General features: G+C 48.9%; 1 protein-coding gene across 2 annotated transcripts in view; it reads left to right on the forward strand.

The window, feature by feature from the left end:
- The window catches only part of GALNT18 (polypeptide N-acetylgalactosaminyltransferase 18), a 350,253-nt gene that overhangs the window by 287,928 nt on the left and 40,520 nt on the right, over positions 1 to 21,805 (forward strand). For both annotated transcript variants that reach the window (XM_004751990.3, XM_013055819.2), the window contains exons 8-9: positions 1,921 to 2,058; positions 7,437 to 7,532. In XM_004751990.3, the coding sequence (XP_004752047.1) occupies positions 1,921 to 2,058; positions 7,437 to 7,532 (234 nt within the window). The remainder of the gene's footprint in view (positions 1 to 1,920; positions 2,059 to 7,436; positions 7,533 to 21,805) is intronic.

The following is a 21,805-nucleotide window of genomic DNA, read 5'->3' on the forward strand; positions in this document are numbered from 1 at the left end:
TCTCCTAGAAGTTAAAGTGGAAATGGACCCCTGGTGGATCGTTCTCCCACCTTCCATAAAGTCATAGGGAGAGAGACAAACTGCCCCTTGATCCTGAGCATAGAAAGAAATTTTTCCCATGGGAACCCAGAATTTAAGAAAACACAGAGACCTTCCAGGGACAGGTTCTTCTAGCTTCTAGTGGCTTCCCATAAAAACTGAGACACAGTGTTTGTTTTCATGTAAAGGCAATTATACCGTGAAGAGGGAAGGCCTGGGCCCTGGCAAATAGGTTTGTGAGATAAGGATAAGGTGCAGAGAAGTTCAAAAAGCTAAAACTTAACAGATCCCTTGGGGTAAGGGGTGGAGGGAGTGAGTAGGTCACATTTATTGCTACATTCGAGACTCAAACATTCTCAACCTAGTCTCATCCATAGCTCAGCTCAGCAGTAGGTCAGGGCATGGAGATCAGTCAAACACGTTTCCTGAATCCAGCAGAGAAAAGCCAAATAGTTGCTGGGAGGGCTCTGGGCGGGAGCTGAGGAGTAGGCAAGTCATAGGTGAGGTCATCAAGATGTCCTCAGAAGGAAGTTCCTCACTGGCATTGTACCTTTGCAGTCTGAAACCTGAACCCTCAGGCCATAGCAGGTTCAAATTTTTGTATTTTTATATTGCCTAAATTCTGGTGGGCAAAAATAAATGTATTTCTTCTGTATCTACACTTGGTTGTTCCTTGAGCCCCCCGATCTAATACCAAATACTTTGTTCCAATCACGGGCAGATATGTGCAGCAGCCTTCTTTCTGATTTTTCTCAGACACTTCAAATGTCCATTTCATTATCTTCCCAAGCCCAAGAACTTGACCCAAGAGTTGACCCTAGAGCCCCGGGGGTTCCCACAGCCAACACATGAGCTGAGGCGTCAGTGAGAGAGAGCCGCATCTCCCTTTGTTCCCTCCCTCCATGCTGGGCTAGTGTCTCGTGAGATACCACTGGACCTGGCTGGTCCCTGGCTCCGTGAAGACATCCTCTAAGAAGTCGCTGAGTCCCCATCGGACTCCCAGCTGCAGAGACTCCTCGCCGTCCTCTGCTCTGGCTTCAGCCCCTCTTTGCCTGGTCCTGTGCCTGGTGCAGGGCTGGTATGCAGGGACTCCGTGTTCTCCCCTCGGCTCTGGGACCACAAGAAATGTGGGGACTTTTCCCTCTCTCTAACTCAAGGACACCTCCATGTCTCCATTACTACTCCTTGTCTGGTGTATGGTGATGGCTTAGGGCCCACCTTGCTGATATCCCCGGGAAGTGACAGACCCAAGTACTCTCTACACTAAGAACTTGGGTCTTAGGAGGCAGAAGGGCAGGCTCTGGGGTTCAAGTCTCAGCTCTGCCTTTTATCAGCTGTAGGACTTCAGGCAAGATGTCGCAGAACCTCTTTGCAAATGGGGCACTGTGCATAAATGTAAACCCCGGGGCAGGTCTCATGGAGGACGGAACCTCGCACTTCGCGAGTGTTCGACAAGCCTTTGTTGTTACAATGATTAGGAATAGAATTTGAATTAGTATGACTCCATCTTCAACTCTCCCCCTTCTCTCTCCTCCCACTAACAGCTCAGAACCTCTTGTCTCATATCATAAGATAGAAAAAACCTCCAACTGTATGCTTCAGTATCTTTCACCTCCACCTGGGCACCAGCTTTTTCTTTTCTTTTCTTTCCTTTTTTTTCATTTATTTTCAATGGCCTTAGATGATAGTCCCCATCCGTGCAGCCCTCATGTTTCAGTGCCCATGTGGGGACAGTCATGGGGTTACGTACAATGCAGGGAAATGAATGAGCTAAGTCCCCACATCCTTCCTTCACTAGACAGTGTCCAGGAGCCTGGGGAGATCTGGGGAGAAGCGGTGTCCTGTTGGTGGCTGGAGCTCTGCATTTGCTTACCCTTGCAGGACTCTGGGATCGACATCGGGGACATCACAGCGAGGAAGGCTCTGAGGAAGCAGCTGCAGTGCAAGACCTTCCGGTGGTACCTGGTCAGTGTGTACCCAGAGATGAGGATGTACTCGGACATCATCGCCTATGGGGTGGTAAGGAAGGGTCCCCTGGGGCTTCATGCAGGCATAGAAAACAAGGCCAGGCAGAGGTGTGGGGTCAGAGGAAAGGAGAGGAGGAGGCTTCAGCCTCCCATGTGTAGACTAGAGGACTAGAGGCAGCCTCCTATGTGGGACCTCTGGTAGACCAGTGAACTAGAGGCAACCTCCCATGTAGGGACCTCTGGTAGACCAGCAGATGAGAGGCAGCCTCCTATGTGGGACATCTGGTAGACCAGTGGACGAGAGACAGCCTTTGGTGTTATAACTCAAACCTCTGTTCCCTTGCTCTAAATCTCTCCTTTACAGTCTTAAGCAATTTAGCTCTAGCCTAAAACCTTCATGTTCTACTTAATAAAACAAATACCTGCGGTTAGGGTAGACTGGCAAGATAATATAATGAACACCTGCTGTCCCCCACCATGGGTGCCTGAGGTTCTAGCAACCAGCCTGCATGCCTCCCCCATCTAAGGGCTTATGCTTTCTACTCACACACATAGCTTCTAGAAAAGGAGTTCTGGAATACAACCTTCCTGGGTTCACTGTATTTTGAGGGATATTTTAGGACCACCTGTTGATTGGCACAGAGCAGTCACCCCAATGGAAGGCATAGGGTTTGGATCCAGACAGACCTGGTTCCAATCTTGACCAAGCCACTTATCAGTCAGGTGTCTTAACATCTGTGGGTCTTGGTTTCTTCCTCTGTTAAATGAGGCAAAATAATACTGTGCTTCTAAAGTAGAAAAATACCTAAGATACATAAATATATTATATATCCTGGCAATTTGTATGTTCTGTCTAATGTTAAAATGCTTTGAATATGGTAATCTCTACTATTGTCCCAATGTTCCCAGGATCATTCAACTCTTGAAGTATTTTCAATGATACCTGATTGGGTTTTTGATACCTCACCTGGTTTTTGCTTCCTGAACACATAGAGCTTTTCTGCTGACAGTTATAAGCCCTCAAAACTACATACTGACATCATGGAACAGATGAGGAAACAGAAAGGCAAAGTGTTCTTCTCATGTTCACAAAGGTCATCAGCAGAGAAACTGAGCCTAAGACATCAGCTCCTGATATCACTCTGCTTCCTCCCTTTGGAGAGTATCCCCTCAGACCTTTTTGATATCCTAGCATGAAACTCAAAGGAAGAACTGCGGCCTCTTCCCTGGATAAGCCATGCTCAGAACCAAGTTCAAGGCCTGCCTCCGTAGGAATATAATGGGCAGAGCTCCTGCCTGGGAGGGGAAGAAGAATGCTAGCTACGGACTGGCCTCCACGTTCTTTGCAGGCCTCCCAACTCTGACATCCTAGGGTTCTACAGGGCACAGAGCCAGGATCCCAGGAATCCCCCCAACCCCCTCAGATTTCAGCTAACAGGCCAACCTTTAGGAAGCAGTCATATCCTCCCACAAGAGTTTCCATGGCACAGTTGACACTTCCTTAGGAAATTCCTTAGTGGCCCCTTCCCTCTCTACTTCTCATGCTGGGGTAATCTGGATACTGGGAAACTTCTCAGCCCAGGCCACCAACTATTACTTAAAGAGGGGAGGGGTGTGTGTGTGTGTGTGTGTGTGTGTGTGTCCATTCAAGCTCTGGGTCTTGGCCAAAGCATTCTCATCTTCCAAGCAGAAGGGTCTCATCTTAATGACATGTACAACAGGTTTGCCGTGGAACCCTCTTACCACCACACCCAGAAACCTTTAGCTGATCAAATAGTAAGTGGCATATACAGGGCTGTGGTATGGATTTGACTGCATCCATAATTTGAGCTGTTTTTACTCGGAGTGGCTGAAAAGCCACTCTCTCATCATCCCCAAGGGCTGAGCAGGGCTAGCCATCCCTGGGGCTGGCGGAGGTCTCTGACAACCTCCCCCACCCCACCCCGGCACGCCATGTTCATCTGCCAGCCACTGCTTAGGGCCCAGCCAGCCTCCCGCCCCTTCTGACTCCTCCACGGGCCGGGCTCTGACAGAGCAGAACCACGCTTGCTTGTCAAGGATCATAATGAACTCCTAATGGGGGCACTCGGGTGAAGATGGGCAAAGCAGGATACAGCCGCAAGAGCAGGATTTGCTGAGGCTGAATCATTCTTTCTAGTGATTATTTTTATTCTAAAATGCAGAGACCAGATGTCTTCTAAGGGGTAGAGTTTCTTTCTACCCTTTCTTTTCCATCTTAGGCCAAACTATATTGCTCAGGTCAAATAACCTCCTGGGACTCTCAGTGGGGTCAGGGTCAAGTCTAGAGCCCTGGCCACTTATCCGCTAATAGATTCCATTAATGACTCCTGTGGGCAGAAGGGCCTGTGGGCCCCATTGTGTGGGCATGGGTTTCCCCTGGATCCCTGAGCCCCACGTCCAAGAGGCAGGGTCCTTGAATCAATCTCAGCTCTAGTGCTGACAGCAGAGATGAAGCAGCATCTAGAAACAGACACACCCGGCTTCTGCAATGTTAGCTTTGCCACGTGCTCTGTGTGTAATCTCAACCATTTACAAAACCTTCAAAGCTGTTAATCATACCATCTCAGGGGGCATTTCTCACAGTCTCGGGATTGTCACCATTTGCACGATGGAAAGAACTTGCTGCTTGTTCGCTTCCTGACGTCATTCGTTTGGGAACGCCATTCATGTGTTCGCTGCCGTCGTTCATTCATTCCATGTGTGTATTTACTGTCTACTGTGGGCCAGGACCGGCCCTTGTCTGAGACAATGAGAAAGACTCAAACCTAGCCTGGTCAGACGGGGGAGACAGGCACTCGAAGAAGGGACAAGAACCAAAAACGCTAAATGCAGCAGTAAAATCAATGGAGGTCCTGGTAGACCACGGGGCCACGGCCTGACACCCAGGCTTGGGTCAGGAGAGACTTCCGGAGTGACAGAGAAGCTGAGAACCAAAGGAGGAGGCGCATTTAGCCAGACAAAGAGAAGGCCTAAGGAGGGGCGACATGGGGAAGGGTCCGTGCCACGGGCATGGCATCACACACAAGGAGGCCAGGCAGACCTTCTGGCTACGCCACAGTTCCTCATCCTTCAAAGAGAGAATGTCGCCGACCTGGCCAGGTTCCTCTGAGGGAGAGGTGGGGGGACACGCGGCAAGCACTTGGCGCGGTGGCTGGCACAGAGATGCAGCCATAACGGCCAGTTGCCCTGAGTGGCTGTCAGCAAGGTCATAGCAGTCACAGGAGTAGCGAACAATTCCTGTGCATTTGCTGTTTGTCAGGCCCGGTGCTCCCTACTTGTGGATATGCTTGCGTTTACTCCTCCACTAACAATCCTGTGAGGTAGGCACTGGTATTATCCCTACGTTAGAGAGAAGAAAACAGACAAGAAGGAGTTGTGTTCTTCGTCCAAGACCACACAGCTGGAGCCAGGATTCCATCCCAGCCTGCCTCTCCCGACAGCATCAAAGGCCACCTGCTTCACGGGGGAGGGATGACAGAGTCAGGGGGACTTTATTGAAAGGCACCGCCTACCTCCTCACCCAGAGGATGGCTTTGAGAACCCAGCAGAAAGCCAAGGCTGACATCAGGGCTTTCTGGATCTTTCTCCCTGTGACCGCCGTTAGCAGGTCTCACGAATGGATTACAGCTCTCAGCATTAGATGCGACACCCGCTCCTCTGAAGGCTGCAGGAGAAGTCCTGAATGTATTGATATGGACTCCCTCCCAAAGGCAAGCCGCATAGTTGTTTTACAAAAGAGGATTTGCTGCATGGATGTTTCTGTGGCCTCTGCCTCGGGAGCTGGCTCATGTTTATAATTCTTCAGAACCTCCAAACCACAAGTCTGGGATTGAAGTGCCTTCACCCGGTAGAGGTGAGAAAGCTCAAGAAAGGGATTTGACTCTATTCCTTTCCCTATCAAGAACAGGGTATTCTGGGAGCACACATGGGCCTCTGATCATGCCGTTTTGCATCCCTTCCCTGGGTTCCCTGCACTTCTGCCACAAGTTGTCAAGACCATGGAAGCTCAGCCGCTGTCAGTCTCTGGCCTCCTCGAATAGATGACCCACCTGCGGTCCTTTGCCCTGGTCTTCCCTGAATTCCAGTATCTCTGTCCTGTTCCAAACAGAGCGCTTCGAAGCTAAGAAGAGCTATATAAGCTAGCTCAAACTCAAGTTAAGGTGGGGAACAACGCCACCTCCTTGCATATGCCCACAGGAACTGATGTAGAGCTGGGCATGGGTACTAGTATTGGGAAGCCACCAAAGCCAGAGCGGGGCACAGTGTCTCTCATTCCGTCTCATGCTGCATTCTTCCTTGGCCACAGCTGGGCCAGCAGATCCTAGCCTGGTCAGACGGGGGAGACAGGCACTCGAAGAAGGGACAAGAACCAAAAACGCTAAATGCAGCAGTAAAATCAATGGAGGTCCTGGTAGACCTGGCCCAGCAGATCCCCCACACCCAATCTAAATGGCCTCACAATTCTAGCGGCCGCCACCCATGGACCATTGACTCTCTCACTGAGAGTTCTAGCATGGAATAAGAGAATGATGAGATGCTTCCATTCCAGAAAGAGAAGGATGGAGGAGAGGGAGAAAAAGAAAGAGAAGTATTAACTCATTCCAAACTATCTGCTGGTGCCCACCATGGTCTGCTCAGCTGTGGCTGGTGAGCAGGGCCATGGGGACTGTAAGCTGTCCTTTCCAGGTCTGGGAGTGGGCTTCTGCCAGAAAGGGACATTGAATACTGGTTTTCTTACCTGACATGGTAAGGCATTGGTTCTGTTGTTTGCTATGTGCCTGCAGGTGAGGGTAAGAGATACCTCTCTCTTCTCCTACTCCCTTGGTTCCCTTCTCTCTTATTCACCTGCCAGAACTCCCACTCTGGAACACCCTTGTCATCTGGGCACCAGTGGGACCAGGCCAGCCGCTGCTGGATCTGTGAATCTGTGGAGGGGCAGAGAGGACCTGGTCCCAGAGGACATCTCAAACCTGAATCTGTGGAGGGGCAGAGAGGACCTGGTCCCAGAGGACATCTCAGACCTGAAAGTTGCCCACTTCCCCCAACCTTCCAGAGCAAAGACTTCTTTCTGGGGACTATTGGAAGCCCTGGTGTCACCCCTGTGGAAATGGAGGGGGGTGCACCCTGAGCATCTCTTCTATGTGTGTGTATCTTTTATTCTTACCTACATTGTCTCCGCTTACCTTTCAACAACATGAGAACAGCTCTCCTTCACACAAAGCTGGGTTTCCCTCAGCACCTTTATTCAGGCAAAAGCTGGTGCTTGTTGCTGTGCACAGTATTCAAGGGACCTTGGGTTGATTATGGAAATGGAGCCTGTCTCTGTGAAATGCTGGCTTCTCCTGATTTAATACATTTGTTTCTCTGCTCCTTTCTCTTTGGTGTGGCCGCCCCTCCTCTGGCATTCAGCTGCAGAACTCTCTGAAGACTGACTTGTGTCTCGATCAGGGTCCAGACTCAGAGAACGTTCCCATCGTGTACATCTGCCACGGGATGACACCTCAGGTGAGTTCCCTGAGAGAGCCCCTTGCTGGGGTGTACTCATATCTGTCCGGCTTGGGGAAGGATGGTTAAACTCCTTTCGCGGCTGCTCTAGGCCCGGGGGCCTCCATATGCTCATGGGGAGAAGGGGAGAGTCCTACCTGCCTTGCCTGGAAGGGGTCTGGGATAGCAGATGCTGCTGTGCCAGGATCCTCGGGGATGGGGAGCAAGGAAGGTGATCAATTCCTAAAGAGGAACACCTGCCTTCTTTGGGGAGACTATGGGTAAGTCACAATCCTGTTTCGGGCACCTATGCCCTTCCCTAACAGGAGGGAACCCAAGGGTCCCCCAAGCTCTCTGACATCTCAGAATGCCATTTATGGCCTTGGGGCTCTGCCCTTTAGTAGATCACAGCTGCTGCCAAAATTTATAGCCACAAGAGCTTTTCTAGGCCGGGTGACCTTCTCCTGGTGGAGAATGTGGGGAAGCTATGAGGAAGATAAGTTATCCTAGCAAAAATTAGCCAGTCACAGCCTAGGCTGCAGATATCCAAAGAGGATGCTGAAACACAGACAAGAGAAATGGCCTCTTCAACAAAGTGCAGTGGACAACCTTTGCCTATGAACACCACAGACTGACCTGTTCTGATTGGACAACATTTTCAGAGTTTACTTATCTTACCTCCCGCAGTGCAAATGATGTTTTTACAAAGATAGTATAGAAGATATGTATATTTGTGCAATTATACTACGTGTTTAAAAGAGTCATCACTTGTCTCAACACACAACTGAAGGCAATCATGATGTGTGTGTCACCGGCGTCCTGTGCTGGGACTAACCGGCAATTGTCTGCTGTGATCTCCACCAACTCCTCATTTCTGTGGGCCCAGCTGCTGTGGCTGCACCGAGTGGAAGGTCACAGGTCAGCAGATCACACTATCCCCACCCCACACACTACGGCATCTCATTCTCCATCCTTATAATGCTGCGATATTTCTCATGGATGACTAGTTTTATGTAAACTCATTACTGACATCTAACACAAGTACAGACAGTAGACAAATGGTAGGTGTACAGATTCGTGAGCTTTCAAAGCAAACACGCCCACATAATCAGCACCCAGATCAAGGAAAAGAGCATTACTGCCTGATTGTGAATTTTATACAAATAGGACTATAGGGTGTACGCTTTCTCACGTTAGCTTCTTTCTTTCACTTTTATATTTGTAAAGTGCCTCTGTTCTGCTTTTGTGATTTTTATTACTATGTAATATTCCATTTTATGAATGTACCATATTGACAGTATATTTACAGCCGTGGGACACCTGAGAATATTAAGAATACTACTGCTACGACCATCCTTGTTCCTGTCTTTTGGTGCATGTATGCACCCATTCCTTGTGGATTTATACCTAGGGGTCAAATCGCTAGTCGGAAGGTTGCTCTATGTTTGCTTCGAACGTGCACTGCCTGTAGTAGTCTCCTGCGACTGCTGTAATATAGCGCCTCGGGAATGTATTTGCTCCCTGTTCTGGTGCCTGGAAATTTCAAGATCAAAGTGCTGGCTGATCTGATTTCTGTTGAGGGCTCTTTCTGAGGACTTGCAGATAGTTACCTTCTCTGTGTGTCTTCCCACAGCAGGGAGAGAGAAAATGAGTGAGCTCTCTGGTGTGTCTTCTTGAAGGGACACTAATCCCATTGGATCAGGGCTCTACCCTGAGGACCTCATTTAACCTTAGTTTGAAGAGCCGGAGAGGCCTCAGCCGGTCCGTACTGTAAAAAATGAGAAAGCTTGTTCTGAAGAGAAAACGGAGTGTAGCTGAACAACTATTTGACTAAGAGACCATGGTGGGACTCATGGACTCAGTCAGCCATCTCAGCAGCAGAAGCCATAAATCAAGATGGGCTTGTAACAGCAGAGACTGGCAGCCTGAAGGAAAGAGAGAGCAGGGCAGAATGAAGGCAGGCTGGTGGACTTCTTGGCTTTGTTTTTACAAAGATAGTATAGAAGATATGTATATTTGTGCAATTATACTACGTGTTTAAAAGAGTCATCACACAACTGAAGGCAATCATGATGTGTGTGTCACTGGCGTCCTGTGCTGGGACTAACCGGCAATTGTCTGCTGTGATCTCCACCAACTCCTCATTTCTGCGGGCCCAGCTGCTGTGGCTGCACCGAGGAACATAGAGCTATTTAGCTGTGAGCACGCCCTCTTCCTCAAAAAAGGGAAAGAATGATGCTGAGGGCCGTTCGGAGACCATCAGTGCTGCCAACGTCCCGTTATCCCCAGGGGCGAGGCGGTCTCATGCAAGAGTGGGCCTGCCTCTCTGGTTTTAGTGGGCCAGGATGACCCTGCTCCATGCCTTAGGAGTGTGACCAAAGCAGGGAGCAGCTTGGGCAGGGCCACCCCAGAGGGCCAAGGGCACAGGCAACTCCACAGAGCCATAGGGGTGATGCTGCCACCCCAGTGCGCCTGGAGGGCAGAGCATCAGGACAAAGAAGGTTATTCTCAAGCTGAGATCTCATGGAATTAGCCTTGCTGGGTTTTGGACTAGCCTGAGACCCATCACCCCTTTCCTTCCAACGTTCCCCTTCTGGAAAGTGCCTGTCTAGCCTGTGTCTGTCCTGCCATCATATGTGGGAAGCACACACTTTCTCTGATTTCACAGACTCTCGGATGGAGAGAAATTTTGCCTCAGGATAAATCACACCTTGAGCCTCACACACACCTGACTTGGAGGATACTTAGATGATATTTGAACTTTAGACTTGAGAGTGGACGCTGGAATGACTTAAGACTTTGCGGGCTGTTGGGATGAAACGAATATGTTTTGCATGGGAGAGGGAAATGAACTTGGGGGTCCAGGGACAGAATGCTACGGACTGAATTGTATCGTCCCAAAATTCATATGTCGAAGCCCTAATCTGGACTGCATTTGGAGTACGGAAGCAATTAAGGTCAAATAAGGTTATAAAGGTAGAGCCGTGATCTGATGGAATTAGTGTTCTTCTAAGAAGAGACACAGAGAGCTCAGTGTCTCCCCCTCCCCTCTCCTCCCCGCCATGTGACAACACAGCAAGAAGGAGGCCGTTAGGAACTAAGAAAAGAACTCTCACTAGAAACTGAATGTACCAGCACCTAGATATTGGACTTCCCAGCTTCCAAATCTGTGTGAAAATGACATTCTGTTGTTTAAGCCACCCAGCCAGTGACATTTTGTTGTGACAGCCCCGGTCAACCAACATTCAGTGAAACAAGTCTCCCAAATTAATTACATCAATTTTTACTCCCACCAACCGTATCTTTAGAGTTCTCGCCGTTCCACATCCTTGTCAACGTTTAGTATTCTCTGCAAATCTGTATCATTTCTAAATCATAGACATAGGGATGTGGCAGTACCATGCTGTGGTTTTAGTTGGCATTTCCCTGAGTACTAATGCAGTTGGGCACCTGATTTTTCAGCTCAGAAAATCCCCAGGTTGTTCTTGAGTATGGGGCCAAGGTGGCCGGGGCCCAGGCTGTTTGGTGTTTCTGTAAATTCCCTGCCTCCTTGTTAATACTTGCAGCCCAGGAGACCGTGAATGAACTTGCCTTTAACAAATCCCTATGGAAATCTATGGGGCTATTGCTTATGTGGACCCCTGGACACATGTTGAGTGTTTCCTCTGTGTGAAGGTGGATGTCAGCTTGGGCAAAGCCTGCCAAGTCTCCCAGCTGCCGCTGATTCAATATGGGGCCGTCGGTGCTGTGGTTAAGAGCCTGGATTCTGGAATCAGATTGTCTGCATCCAAATATCAGCTTTGACACGCTCTGGTTGTCACGTTTTGAAAAGGTCAAGGTTTTAAGTGTGGACCTATTTTATTTTCTGTACAATACAGATTAATGATGGTATAGGGCATAAAGGTTATTGTAGGGATAATACATGTCCAATATCTAAAATAGTGCCTGGCATATAGTACGTGCTCAGTGAGTGTTAGCTAATAATACTGCTGTAGTGCTATATTATTATTATTACGCATTGAGCCTTAGTCAGTATATATGCCCTCAAGAGTCTAGCTCCAGCCCACAGTGGACTGACTTTCCCTGACCTCATGCGCCATGTGCCATGGATTCCTGCCCTGGTCAAACCTACCCATAGACTAATGGAGCATCCCTGACTTTCTGTGGCAGCAAAAATGCAATGGAGTAGGGGAAACAGGTGGAGGGGCGGGAGCTTCAGGAAGCCTGAGTTCTAGGCTTGGTCTTGCCACACAGTTGCAGTGGTACCTTAGCCCTCCCTGGGCCATTATTTTGTTTTACTCTTTCATTGAGATATGATTTTACACTAAAGGACACACATCTGAAGTGTACAATTCAATGAATTCCCACGTTTGTAGACCACCGTGTAGGCACCATCCAGATCGAGCCCATCATCCCTCTGGGCTTCCTTATTCCTCCTCTCTGTCAACACCTCTACCCAAAGGTAATGACGATAATGGTCCCTGGCAGCACTGATTCGTCTCATCTGGGCTTGTCTTCTTCTCTGCAAATGAGGAAGCCCGACTGGCCAGCTCTGGACCCAGGCGTGCTAGCCCTACCTGCTTACCTCCAGTTCTTCCTTGCCGAAATTCAGCTGGCCTGAGAAGCTGAGTCTGTGCTGTGCTTGCCAGGAAGGCTGGGAGCTGCCTCCCCTTGGTGCTTTATGAATCAGCTTCTTGATGTAGATCTGCAGCAAGTCTTAAAGACATGGGTCCCCCTCCCCATTTCTCAAAGCCACAGTCGTCATGTGACTGGGCTGTGCAGGGAACATGGAGGCCCAGTTACACTCTCCCACCAGGCCCGCAGCTGAGGTGCACAGCTGTTAGTGTCCAGAGGCAAGGAGGCTGGAGGCGCACCTCAGATCAAACACATTTCTCAGAACGGGGCCGTGTAGGGACCCCGCTATGGCAGGATTTGTTGAGTCTGGTCTGCCCAGTGAGCCTGAGAGGATGGTGTCCTCCCAGAGATGGACTGTGTGTCCTTGGTGGAATTCATCCATCCATCAGAAATAGGCAGGTGCGGGGGTAAGCAGTGGGGGTGGGTGATAAGGCAGAGCTTCTGACTGGAAAGCCTTCCCACAGGTATCTCCTGGCCCCTAAGAACTCCCCTGGCTCATGGAGGGGATGAGAAAAGGAGGAGCTCAGGGACCTCACCTGAGTTTGAGATACACCTCATAAGGGGATTATAGACAAATACAGGCCCTGAGGATTCTCTGGATCTCCTAGACTTGGTCCAAATCAGACCCTCAATACATATTTCTAGGGATGTTTTCCCCCGACTGGCAGCTCTCAGCAAAATCTCTCCTGTTACCATGGCCACAGAGGCCAAGGAGAGACCAGGGAAGTTCACATGTGCACAGATGGGACTGCCATGTGCAGTTGCGCAGGTGGTGCAATGCACAATCTAGGGGAGGGATATGCCACCTCCCATTGTCATCTGGGAGTAAAGATCAGCCCCAGGTGACAGTCCTTCTGACCTCTGCTCTGAAACCTCACACATTCCTCCCCAAGCATCACATATGATAGGAAACTTGGAAATGTTGAAAGGCAGACTACCTGGGTTCAGATCCCAGCCAGACCGCTTCCTAATCAGGTTCCTTGAATACGTGTCAAAATTTCCTTGTGCCTCAATGTCCTCACCTATATTATAGTAGTACCTACCTTACAACATTGTTATAAGAACTTTTAAAATTGATGCACATAAAGTATTGAGACAACAAGCCTGGGACATGGTCACTGCTTCCTAGATATTGGCTATTATTCTACCAGATTGGTAGAGACTCAAGACCATGTCCTTGAGAATGGGAATTGTTTAGCCTGGAAAGGAGCAGATTTAAGAGGGACGTGGAAACTTCCAAAATTACAAAGACACAGATTTTTGGCTGAGTATACAGAAACCCTTCCCAGTCCTTGGCTCAGATGATACTGTGACCTCTCCTTCATCAGAAGCATCCAAGTCAAGTTTGGTGAGCTCCAAGGGCATTATATAAAGTTCCTATATCATGTAGAAGCTTAAGGTAAGAAATCCCTAATGGCTCCCCCACCCTGGAATTCTGACTTTTTAATCCATTACATTTTTCTTCTTCTTATATCAATGAGAGTCCACCATGTACCATAGAATGTTCTTGGCCCTGGGAAACAGTCATGAACCAGACAAAAGTCCCTACCCACATTAAGTTCCCATTCGAATGCTGGAGGCAAACTCCTCTATTTTCTCATCCCCAAGTCTTCACCACAGCTGGGACTTGAACGCTTCTCTCGCCTAAGAATTTCATGCGTGGCCAGACTGAGCTGCATGCCTCACATTTCAGCCAACCAGGTCCAAGAATGGTGAAGGAGGAGAAAGTTCAAGAAGGCAAGACAGCCGGCTGACCCAGTTTATCCTGCCGACCTTGACAGTCACTTCCCTTGCCCGTTTCCTTTCAAATTTCTAAGTCTATCCATTTAGGGTTTGAGGACCAGAAAGAATCTGTATCAAACAGGTAATAAACAATCCTCAGAAGCCATCACCATTAACCAAACAAGTTATTTTCTCAATTCAAAAAAGTAAAACATGATTCTTAAACAAATTGAAATGAACATGGGACAAAAACTTAGTTGATTCATTCATAGGGGAACTAGGAAGAAGTGCAAGCGGGCACGGAGAGCATTTGAGATCAGGATCTGCCAGCATTTTCTAAAAACAATGTCAGAATAAGATCGCTAGATTAGATACCAAAGTGGTTAATGCCCTATAGGGAAATAAAACCATAGCCTTTAGTGTGATCTTTACTACCCAGGCAGAAATCTGGAGGTTAGCTCTAGTGTCTGTGTATTAATGAAAAGGTAAAAAGGAGAAAAAAAAAAGTAAATAGCAAAGTCAAACACAAACACCTTGTCTTGGAAAATTGCATACTCTTGGGCAGGCTTGTTAGACAGTGGCCCAGGATGATAGTGAAAAGTGTAGACAACTCCCTCTCCCAGGTTGCCTTATTTCCAGGTGTAAGATGTTTCTCTTTCTCAGTTCACAAAGTTGGCTAAAGGTGGAGGAACTCTCCAGGCCATGAGTGAGGCAGATCCTTGTGCAGATTCAGTCTGACCATGCGGACTTGCCCCAGTACTGCTTCCTGAGGCAGCCACCGCAGAAGACTGCAAACTGGGTGTCTCAAGCAGCAGAAATATTACATTGTCTCTCAGTTCTGAAAGCTAGACGCCCACGACCAAGGTGTCAGGAGGGCTCTGCTCCCTGTCTATTTCAGGCCTCTCTGCTGGCTTCTGGGAGTTGTTGGCCACCAAGGGTAGCTATGACAGCAAAACTCTCCCTTCCTGTGGTGTTCTCCCTGTGTGCACTCCTCTGTTCCTGGTTATAAGGAAGCCAGCTATGACCAATTAGGGCCACCCCCTCCCAGTGTGATCTCACCCTCACTTAACAAATTCCATCTGTGGTGACTCTATTTCCATAGAAGGTCACATTCTGAGGTACTAGGGGAGGAGGGTTAGGACTTCAAACATATGGATTTCTGAAGTACATGTCTCTTCAGCACAGCACCCAGAAGGGAAGAGTGTGACTGGAAATCTGACTTTCACGCCTCAGATGAAAAGTGCCTCACATCCCTTCCTCTCACGTTTCATTCTCCAGAGCCAATCACATGGCTCTGCCAGCTCACCCTCAAGGATGTAGGAAGTCGGGGTTTTCTGCATGCCCAGGAAACCCGTGTCTGTCACAGAAACTTAGATATTTGCTAAGTCCATCCCATCTCTGACAAATAAGAAAACAAGAAAATGGCATGTGGGGGTGGGAGCTGGCTAGTCTGAGCCCAGGCGTACTGGGGCTAGAAAGGGTGCCTGTATTTTGGCTTCTGGTTTCTCATCCAGTTCCATTCATTCTTTCTTCACACATCTCACAGGTTGTCTTTCGGAAGGTCCCATAGTTTGAAAAGTTTCATTTCCCTCAAGAAACAAACGTGGTCTAGTGATAGGAATGGTATCCGAGGGCAACTCATAGTGGGGCCCAGTGGGGCCTAATGGGGCTGGAAAGAGGGGCTGGGATCACAACCGTGTCTAAACCCTTGGAGAGATTCTGCTTACACGTTGTTTAAAAAGTTGAAGATTCGGTTTACAGGTTGTGTAAAAAGTTGACTCTGATACAGTTGTGATATTCTCAGCTGGCAGTGAAGGCCCTGGGTAGGAGAAAGCATAGTGTAACTAATCAAATTAGTGAGGTGAAGCTGCTGGGAAGCACGCTAATTGGTTAATGAGTAAACGTAACCATTTTATTTAAATTAGCAGCAAATTTTAAGCTAGCCTCAAAATAACTGAGAATATTAGCCCTTGTTAGTGTAACAGCCTGGAAAATCTTTTCTGCTGGGAAAAATACAAAAAGGGGGTCTCCCCACAGACTATTTAATCAATCACTCCTTCATTCACTCATTCATTCATTTGCTCATTCAAGAAACATGCAATGAGTATTACTTTATTCCAAGAATTGGGAGAGGAAAAGGCAGCTTGGCCCAGGCCCGGGACCTGGAGGAGTCCCAGTCTGGAGAGGGAGCCAGGCGCTTAGATCATGATAGCTCATGATCTACCTCCTGCACAAGCCACCCCCTTGGGAGCCCAGCAGGATGACGGTGCAAGGCAGGATCTGGGGGCTTCTCCCATGCTCCCTGCCTACATCTTCTAGACTACAGAAGGCACAGGGGGAAATAGTACATTTCCTATGGGAAGGTAAATTCATGGCTGTAGAAGAAAGAAGATGCAAGGATCTTTAATTCCCTCCAAAGTTTTGGAAATACTTAAGCCACCATGTTGTGCTTCAGGAAGTGCGTTTGGACTCAAAGTATGAGGATTAGAGTTAAAGAAGTGTTCTATTTTTATGCAGAGACAAATGCCATGGTAGATCGAGTAGTCGATGTAATAAAAGCAAGAAAAATATAGAATTACAGGGGGGCTTTCGTGCCTTTGCTTTGGGGAGGGGTTTGGAATTTTTTCTTTGTGTTCTCAAGTCCTCACTCGGCTGTACCTGCATACACACGTGCCATCCTGACCCAGGGCTATAATGGAGCCCTCTCTCCTCCTCCGGGGCCTGTAGTGCTTCTGGTGGTCATGCATGGGGCATCGGAGGCCTCTCATGGATTGTTCACAAACCCCCCAGATCTTTCAAGGAACATCTCAGACACCATTAAGAAAGTTTTACTCGGTGGGCCAAGTATTTGGATCACCAGCCACTTCTCTGTGACCTGTGGGAGGTTTCTCCACCTCTCCTGAATTTTATTTATAAACACATCAGAATGCCTGGCACTGAGTAGCTGTAAAGTTTGGAAAAACTTCCTTGAGTTTAATTCTTGGCTCTGATAATGACATCGGGCCCCACATGCCTCGTGTGTGGTCGTAGTGCCCAACGCCAGCTGGCAAGTGTCGGTGCAGTGCCCTCATGGGGCTATAGTTTGATGCGAGCCTCAACCTGTCTTGAAACCTCGGCTGATACTTCCAGTTCTGCATAACTGGAAAATTGGAAGTATTCGGGGCCTGAGCCACAGAGGGTTATCTGCCCGTCTTTATTCACTGGGCTCAGAGCTACGGCATCTCATCTCATTCCCACAGGAGGCAGAGTAAGTGTGCGTCTGGCTAAATTAGCACCAGGGCTCTAATGGCCCATATGGGACCACTCCCAACCCCTTACCCAGAATGGGATGGCAGATGTTATGATGTCACGCCGAGGGAGGCCTCTCCATGTATGAAAAAGTGTGACTCTCAAGGCTGGGATGAGGAGGGCTGACCATCAGCAGTCTTCTTCCCCAGATACAACCCTCACTGGCCCCAGGACTCCCAGATCTGGAGTGGTTTCCCTTCATTCTTGGGGTCCTGGAAGCATCCATAGAAACCGGGTGCCTAAGGTTTCCTGCATCCAGGCTCAGGAGCTCACTGCTCTCTGGGTCTGCTCATCAGTGAGGAGTGAAGGCATTGCTCTCAACCGAACCTGCTATCTCATTTTTTCCAGACAGCCCGACTAACTAGCCCAAGCTAGTTTCTATCCTGGGCCCTGGGGCCGCTACTTGCCTGAGAATTCTGACTCTCCACTTTCGAGCTATGTAAGGGACACCTGGAACAAGATACTTAACTTCTCTTTACCTCAAATATCTGTAACTTCAAACCTAGTACTTGGTTTTAAATGCTACTTAGCTATAGGCTATTATGTTATTATATTAATAGACATTATATTTATATAATATTGTATGTATCTATACATAAGACACATGCTATTTATATTTATATATAGGTATGTATATATAATTACTATGTTAGCTTCCTAGACCCCTTCCAGGTGTCAGTTCATTTCATCTTAAAGCCTTGTTGCCACCTTATTCCTGAAGATGTTGGCTCAAAGACCTGAAGGTGTACCCAGTCGCCCACCCCACTGAGCAGCAGTACAGGCTCATAGTGCACAGAACACAATGGTGGATGTAATTATGTCCACCCAAGAGCACCCTTTCCCAGGGTGGATGAAGGGGTTCACAGCTGGGAAGAGCAGGCTTATCCCCCGATGCTGCTTTCTCTCCTGACACTGATTCCCTTGGGCTCTAAATGCTTCCCCATGGCACAGCCCAGGTGACCCATCATAGGGCTCCTTCTCCATCACAGACAGCCCCTGGACCCACCCATGGCTAGCAGCCTGGAGCTTGTCCCTGCCCCGGGTGTGTGAGCGCCCTGCCAGTTCCGTACCCTTCCTCCAGAGAGCTCACCTCTCCATTTCCTTGCGGTGGCAACACATAAGCTCCATGGGGGAGCTGGGGGGGAGGGGTGCAGGCACACAAGGTGGCACTGATAGGGACGATGGGGACGTTAGCCCATGGATGTTGGTGTCACAGTGGTGAGCTACTCTCTCACAGCCCTGCTGTGAACTCTGCCTGCTTCTGGAGATACGGTGCTAAAAAAAAAAAAAAAAGGAGCTGGTTGATTTGCTATTCATTACACATGATACCTTCTCTGCTTCATGTCCAAACTCCACAATTAGAGTGGTAAACAGCGAGTTTTGCTTGACTTTTATGAAGCTCCCAAGGGCTGGGAGAAGCAGTTAGCAGCTCCGCAGAGGGCCAACTGTGGGGGAAATGGCCGGGGCTCACCACCCAGGGAGAAGCTGTTCCTCCCGCCCTCCCCTCCTGGCCTTTGCCTTTCTGTCACTCAACCAGCATCAGAGCAGTTGAATTTATAGCCCGCCTGGACCTGGCTCTGTGCCGACAGATCACTTTGCCACTCCGGGCCTCAGCTTCCTGATCGCTGAAATGGGACGGACGCTGAGGTTTAAATGAAGCAACACACCCAAAGGCGCCTGGCACCGAGCCTGGCACGGGATCTGGCTCAGTAACGTGGGTTTCCTGTTCTAATTAGGGCAGCCTCTCAACAATCTGCAAGCTCGCTAGTCTGCCTAGAGACAGTAATCCTGACAACAACATACATTTCTTGCTCAGTGCTTCTCGGCGTCTTTGTAAATGCTCTGTGCGCATGATTACCGCAACGGCTCTCAGCAGGGCTGGGACGTGGCTTCTGCTCTTACCCCATTTGTACGGGGTCGGGGACTGGGCCTTGCGCAGTGATGTAACTTATTCAGGGTCACAGAATTAACCAGCAGGTGGCCCGTGGTGGCCCAGCTTGCGAGGCCCATGCTCGGAGCCATGACTTAGGAGTGCCTCCCTGGTTTCATCAGATCTGTGGCCTCTGCTCTCAGGAAGTTCTCTGGGCACAGGACAAGACAGCACCATGTGGCACAATGAAGGGCCACACGTTGGAGGTGTCAAGAGTGCGCTTACTGGAGGAAGAAAGGCTGCGGTGACCACGTAGGGGAGAGGGGGTCTAGCCTACCACCGGACACACTCTTCTCCTTAGGATCTGAAGGAAAACTGAGTCTGATTTGCAGTTTCCTCCCTGAAGGGACTATGGCAGGTTCCTGAGACTAGGCTGAAGGGAATTTGAAAATATTACCCAGCCAGGACTGCCCTTCCCCACCCACCGGGGGCTCTGACCCAGAACATAGATGGCTCAGCACTCTGGACGCATGAGGACTCCTTCCGTGTGCCTCTGGCCTTTGGGGTTCCCCGCCCCCCACAAGGAACTGGGGCAACCATCTCTGCATTGGAAGACATCTAGTCTCAACATTCCAGGAGCAAAGCATCAGATCCAAAAGCCCCCATTTCTCCCGACTTCCTACCCTTCAGGTCTCAGCCAAAGCCCACTTCCAAGGGGCAGCCTTTTCAGCCCACCCTGTCCCAGGTGCTCTCACGAGTCATTCTCAAATCTCTGCACCCATCTGACTGCTTCACCGCTCTTGCAGTATATGGATAAATGTGATCATAAGCACCGTGGGCTGTTAATCATGACTTTGTCTACTTAAGTAAATCGACGATCAACCACTAGATCGTAAATTTCTGGAGGGCAGGCACTCGCTTGTCCAACAGTGTATCCCTTGAGCCTAGCACACTGCCTGGCACAGGGCAGGAATCTGTTCATAAAGTTGGTGGATTTTCGAGTAATTGCGGCTAGTCTTCCCGACAAAGACCTCCTAGCCGCCTGCCCAGCCACATGAGCTTTGCTATTCATCAGCTTTTACCCAAAGCCTGACTCTTCTGTAAAATGAGGTTAAAAACATCCATCTGATAGAGGTTTTGTGAGGATTAAGTGGAGAAATACACAGGGTGCTCAGCACAGAGCCTGGTACCCTGCAAATCCTCAATCAATATTTGCAATTGTTGTTATTTTTATTAGTAATGTAAGTCATTATTAGTGAAGATAAGATCTGGCAGGATCCATATCTCTTCTTTTAGACACCATATATTTTCAGGGAGACCTGGAGATGGGAGCCAGAGAGGTATACCCTCCCCCACGGGGCTGGAAGCCAGATCCTGTCTATTTTTCTTGACGAGGGTCGGTCATTACAGGGAAGGTTGGACAGGAGTGGGGAAGGAGAGCCCTTTCATGGAGGTATCTCCTGCCCCCAAGCTTGCTGGCACATAGAAACAGCCTGCCTTCCCATGTGACTCAACCCTCAGGCAAGAGAGGGCTCTCTGATAGACAGGGCTGTGTAGACCCCTTCCACCTGCCCCGGATCCATCTGCAACTCACCCTTCCATTTGAGAGGGTCCCATGGAACTACCCACAGGAGTCCCTGGGATGCAAGCCGTGAGCCAGGCACAGAGTGTAAATGACAAACCTTCCATCTCCGGAGACGCACCTCTCTTGGACCGCCTAGGCACAGTGTCCATTGACCCTGCAAAGGCTCTTCTTCCTGCAGTCTGGAGCAGGAAGTGGGGAGCTGTCCCCAGAGCTCCTGTGTATGCTCCGCTGCCCTTTGCACAAAGGCAGGCCCTCAAGCAGCCAGCTGCTTCTTTGGCGGCTCCTTGCTTCTGTTTCTGGGTGGGACAGTCCTTCACTCTGTGGGCCTGTCCTCCTCAGCTAACCTCAGGGTGGTTAGATCCCCAGACTCTGACCAGCAGTAGGGGCAGTGTGGACAGACCCAACCCCACGCATTTCCAAAGGAGCCCTGGAGGAGGTCCATACCACCCATGGCTGAGAACATGATAAAGAAGGAGCCTAGGACACAGGCTCTCGGATTTGGGAATAGCTAGTGGTCTTGACATCGGAATGGTGTTTCTACCAGGACAGCTTAAGGATAGGCTGGTCTAGTTCGAGAAATTTCCTAAAGAGATGTGTTCAGAATGTATTATGGGCACAAAGCAGTTCTTGTATTTGATTTTTCCAACTAACTTCATTGTCATCACACTGCCTTTGTCCCAGCTGCTTTTTCTGAAATCTGCTCATTGCTGAGCCTTAATGCTGCCGACACAGGGCTTTCGTGGAGTCCTTGAGGTTAGCATTGTGTTAATATACTGAGAACTTCAGCAGAGCCGGGCCCTCTAAATCAATCACTAGAACAGCTTTATTTTTTTTTCTTCTTGCTCAAAATACACTATTAAATGCAGGAACACGTGTGGGAGTGGAGGTTGACTTGGGTGAAGGACACGCTTAAAAGGAAAATTTCATAACATTTTTTCTGCAGGAAAAGGGCCTTGCTGGTCTTAATTCTTGTAGAACTGAGCCATAGAACACATTTATATCTCTGCAGCTTCTTTAGCAACTCGGAATAGCCTGATCTGCTTGGAAGTCACTCAGTCATATTTGCCTGGGGCATTATAGGGACTTAACAGCTATAGATTACATGAAGAAATGACTGAATTCATAGAAAATTTAAGCCTGTTTTAAGTGATGATCACAAAACAGACTGAGCCGGTATTCACCTTCTCAGTTGCT

This window comes from Mustela putorius, unplaced genomic scaffold, assembly GCF_011764305.1.
Source record: "Mustela putorius furo isolate JIRA1106 unplaced genomic scaffold, ASM1176430v1.1 tig00003859_pilon_pilon_pilon, whole genome shotgun sequence".
Lineage (NCBI taxonomy): Eukaryota > Metazoa > Chordata > Mammalia > Carnivora > Mustelidae > Mustela > Mustela putorius.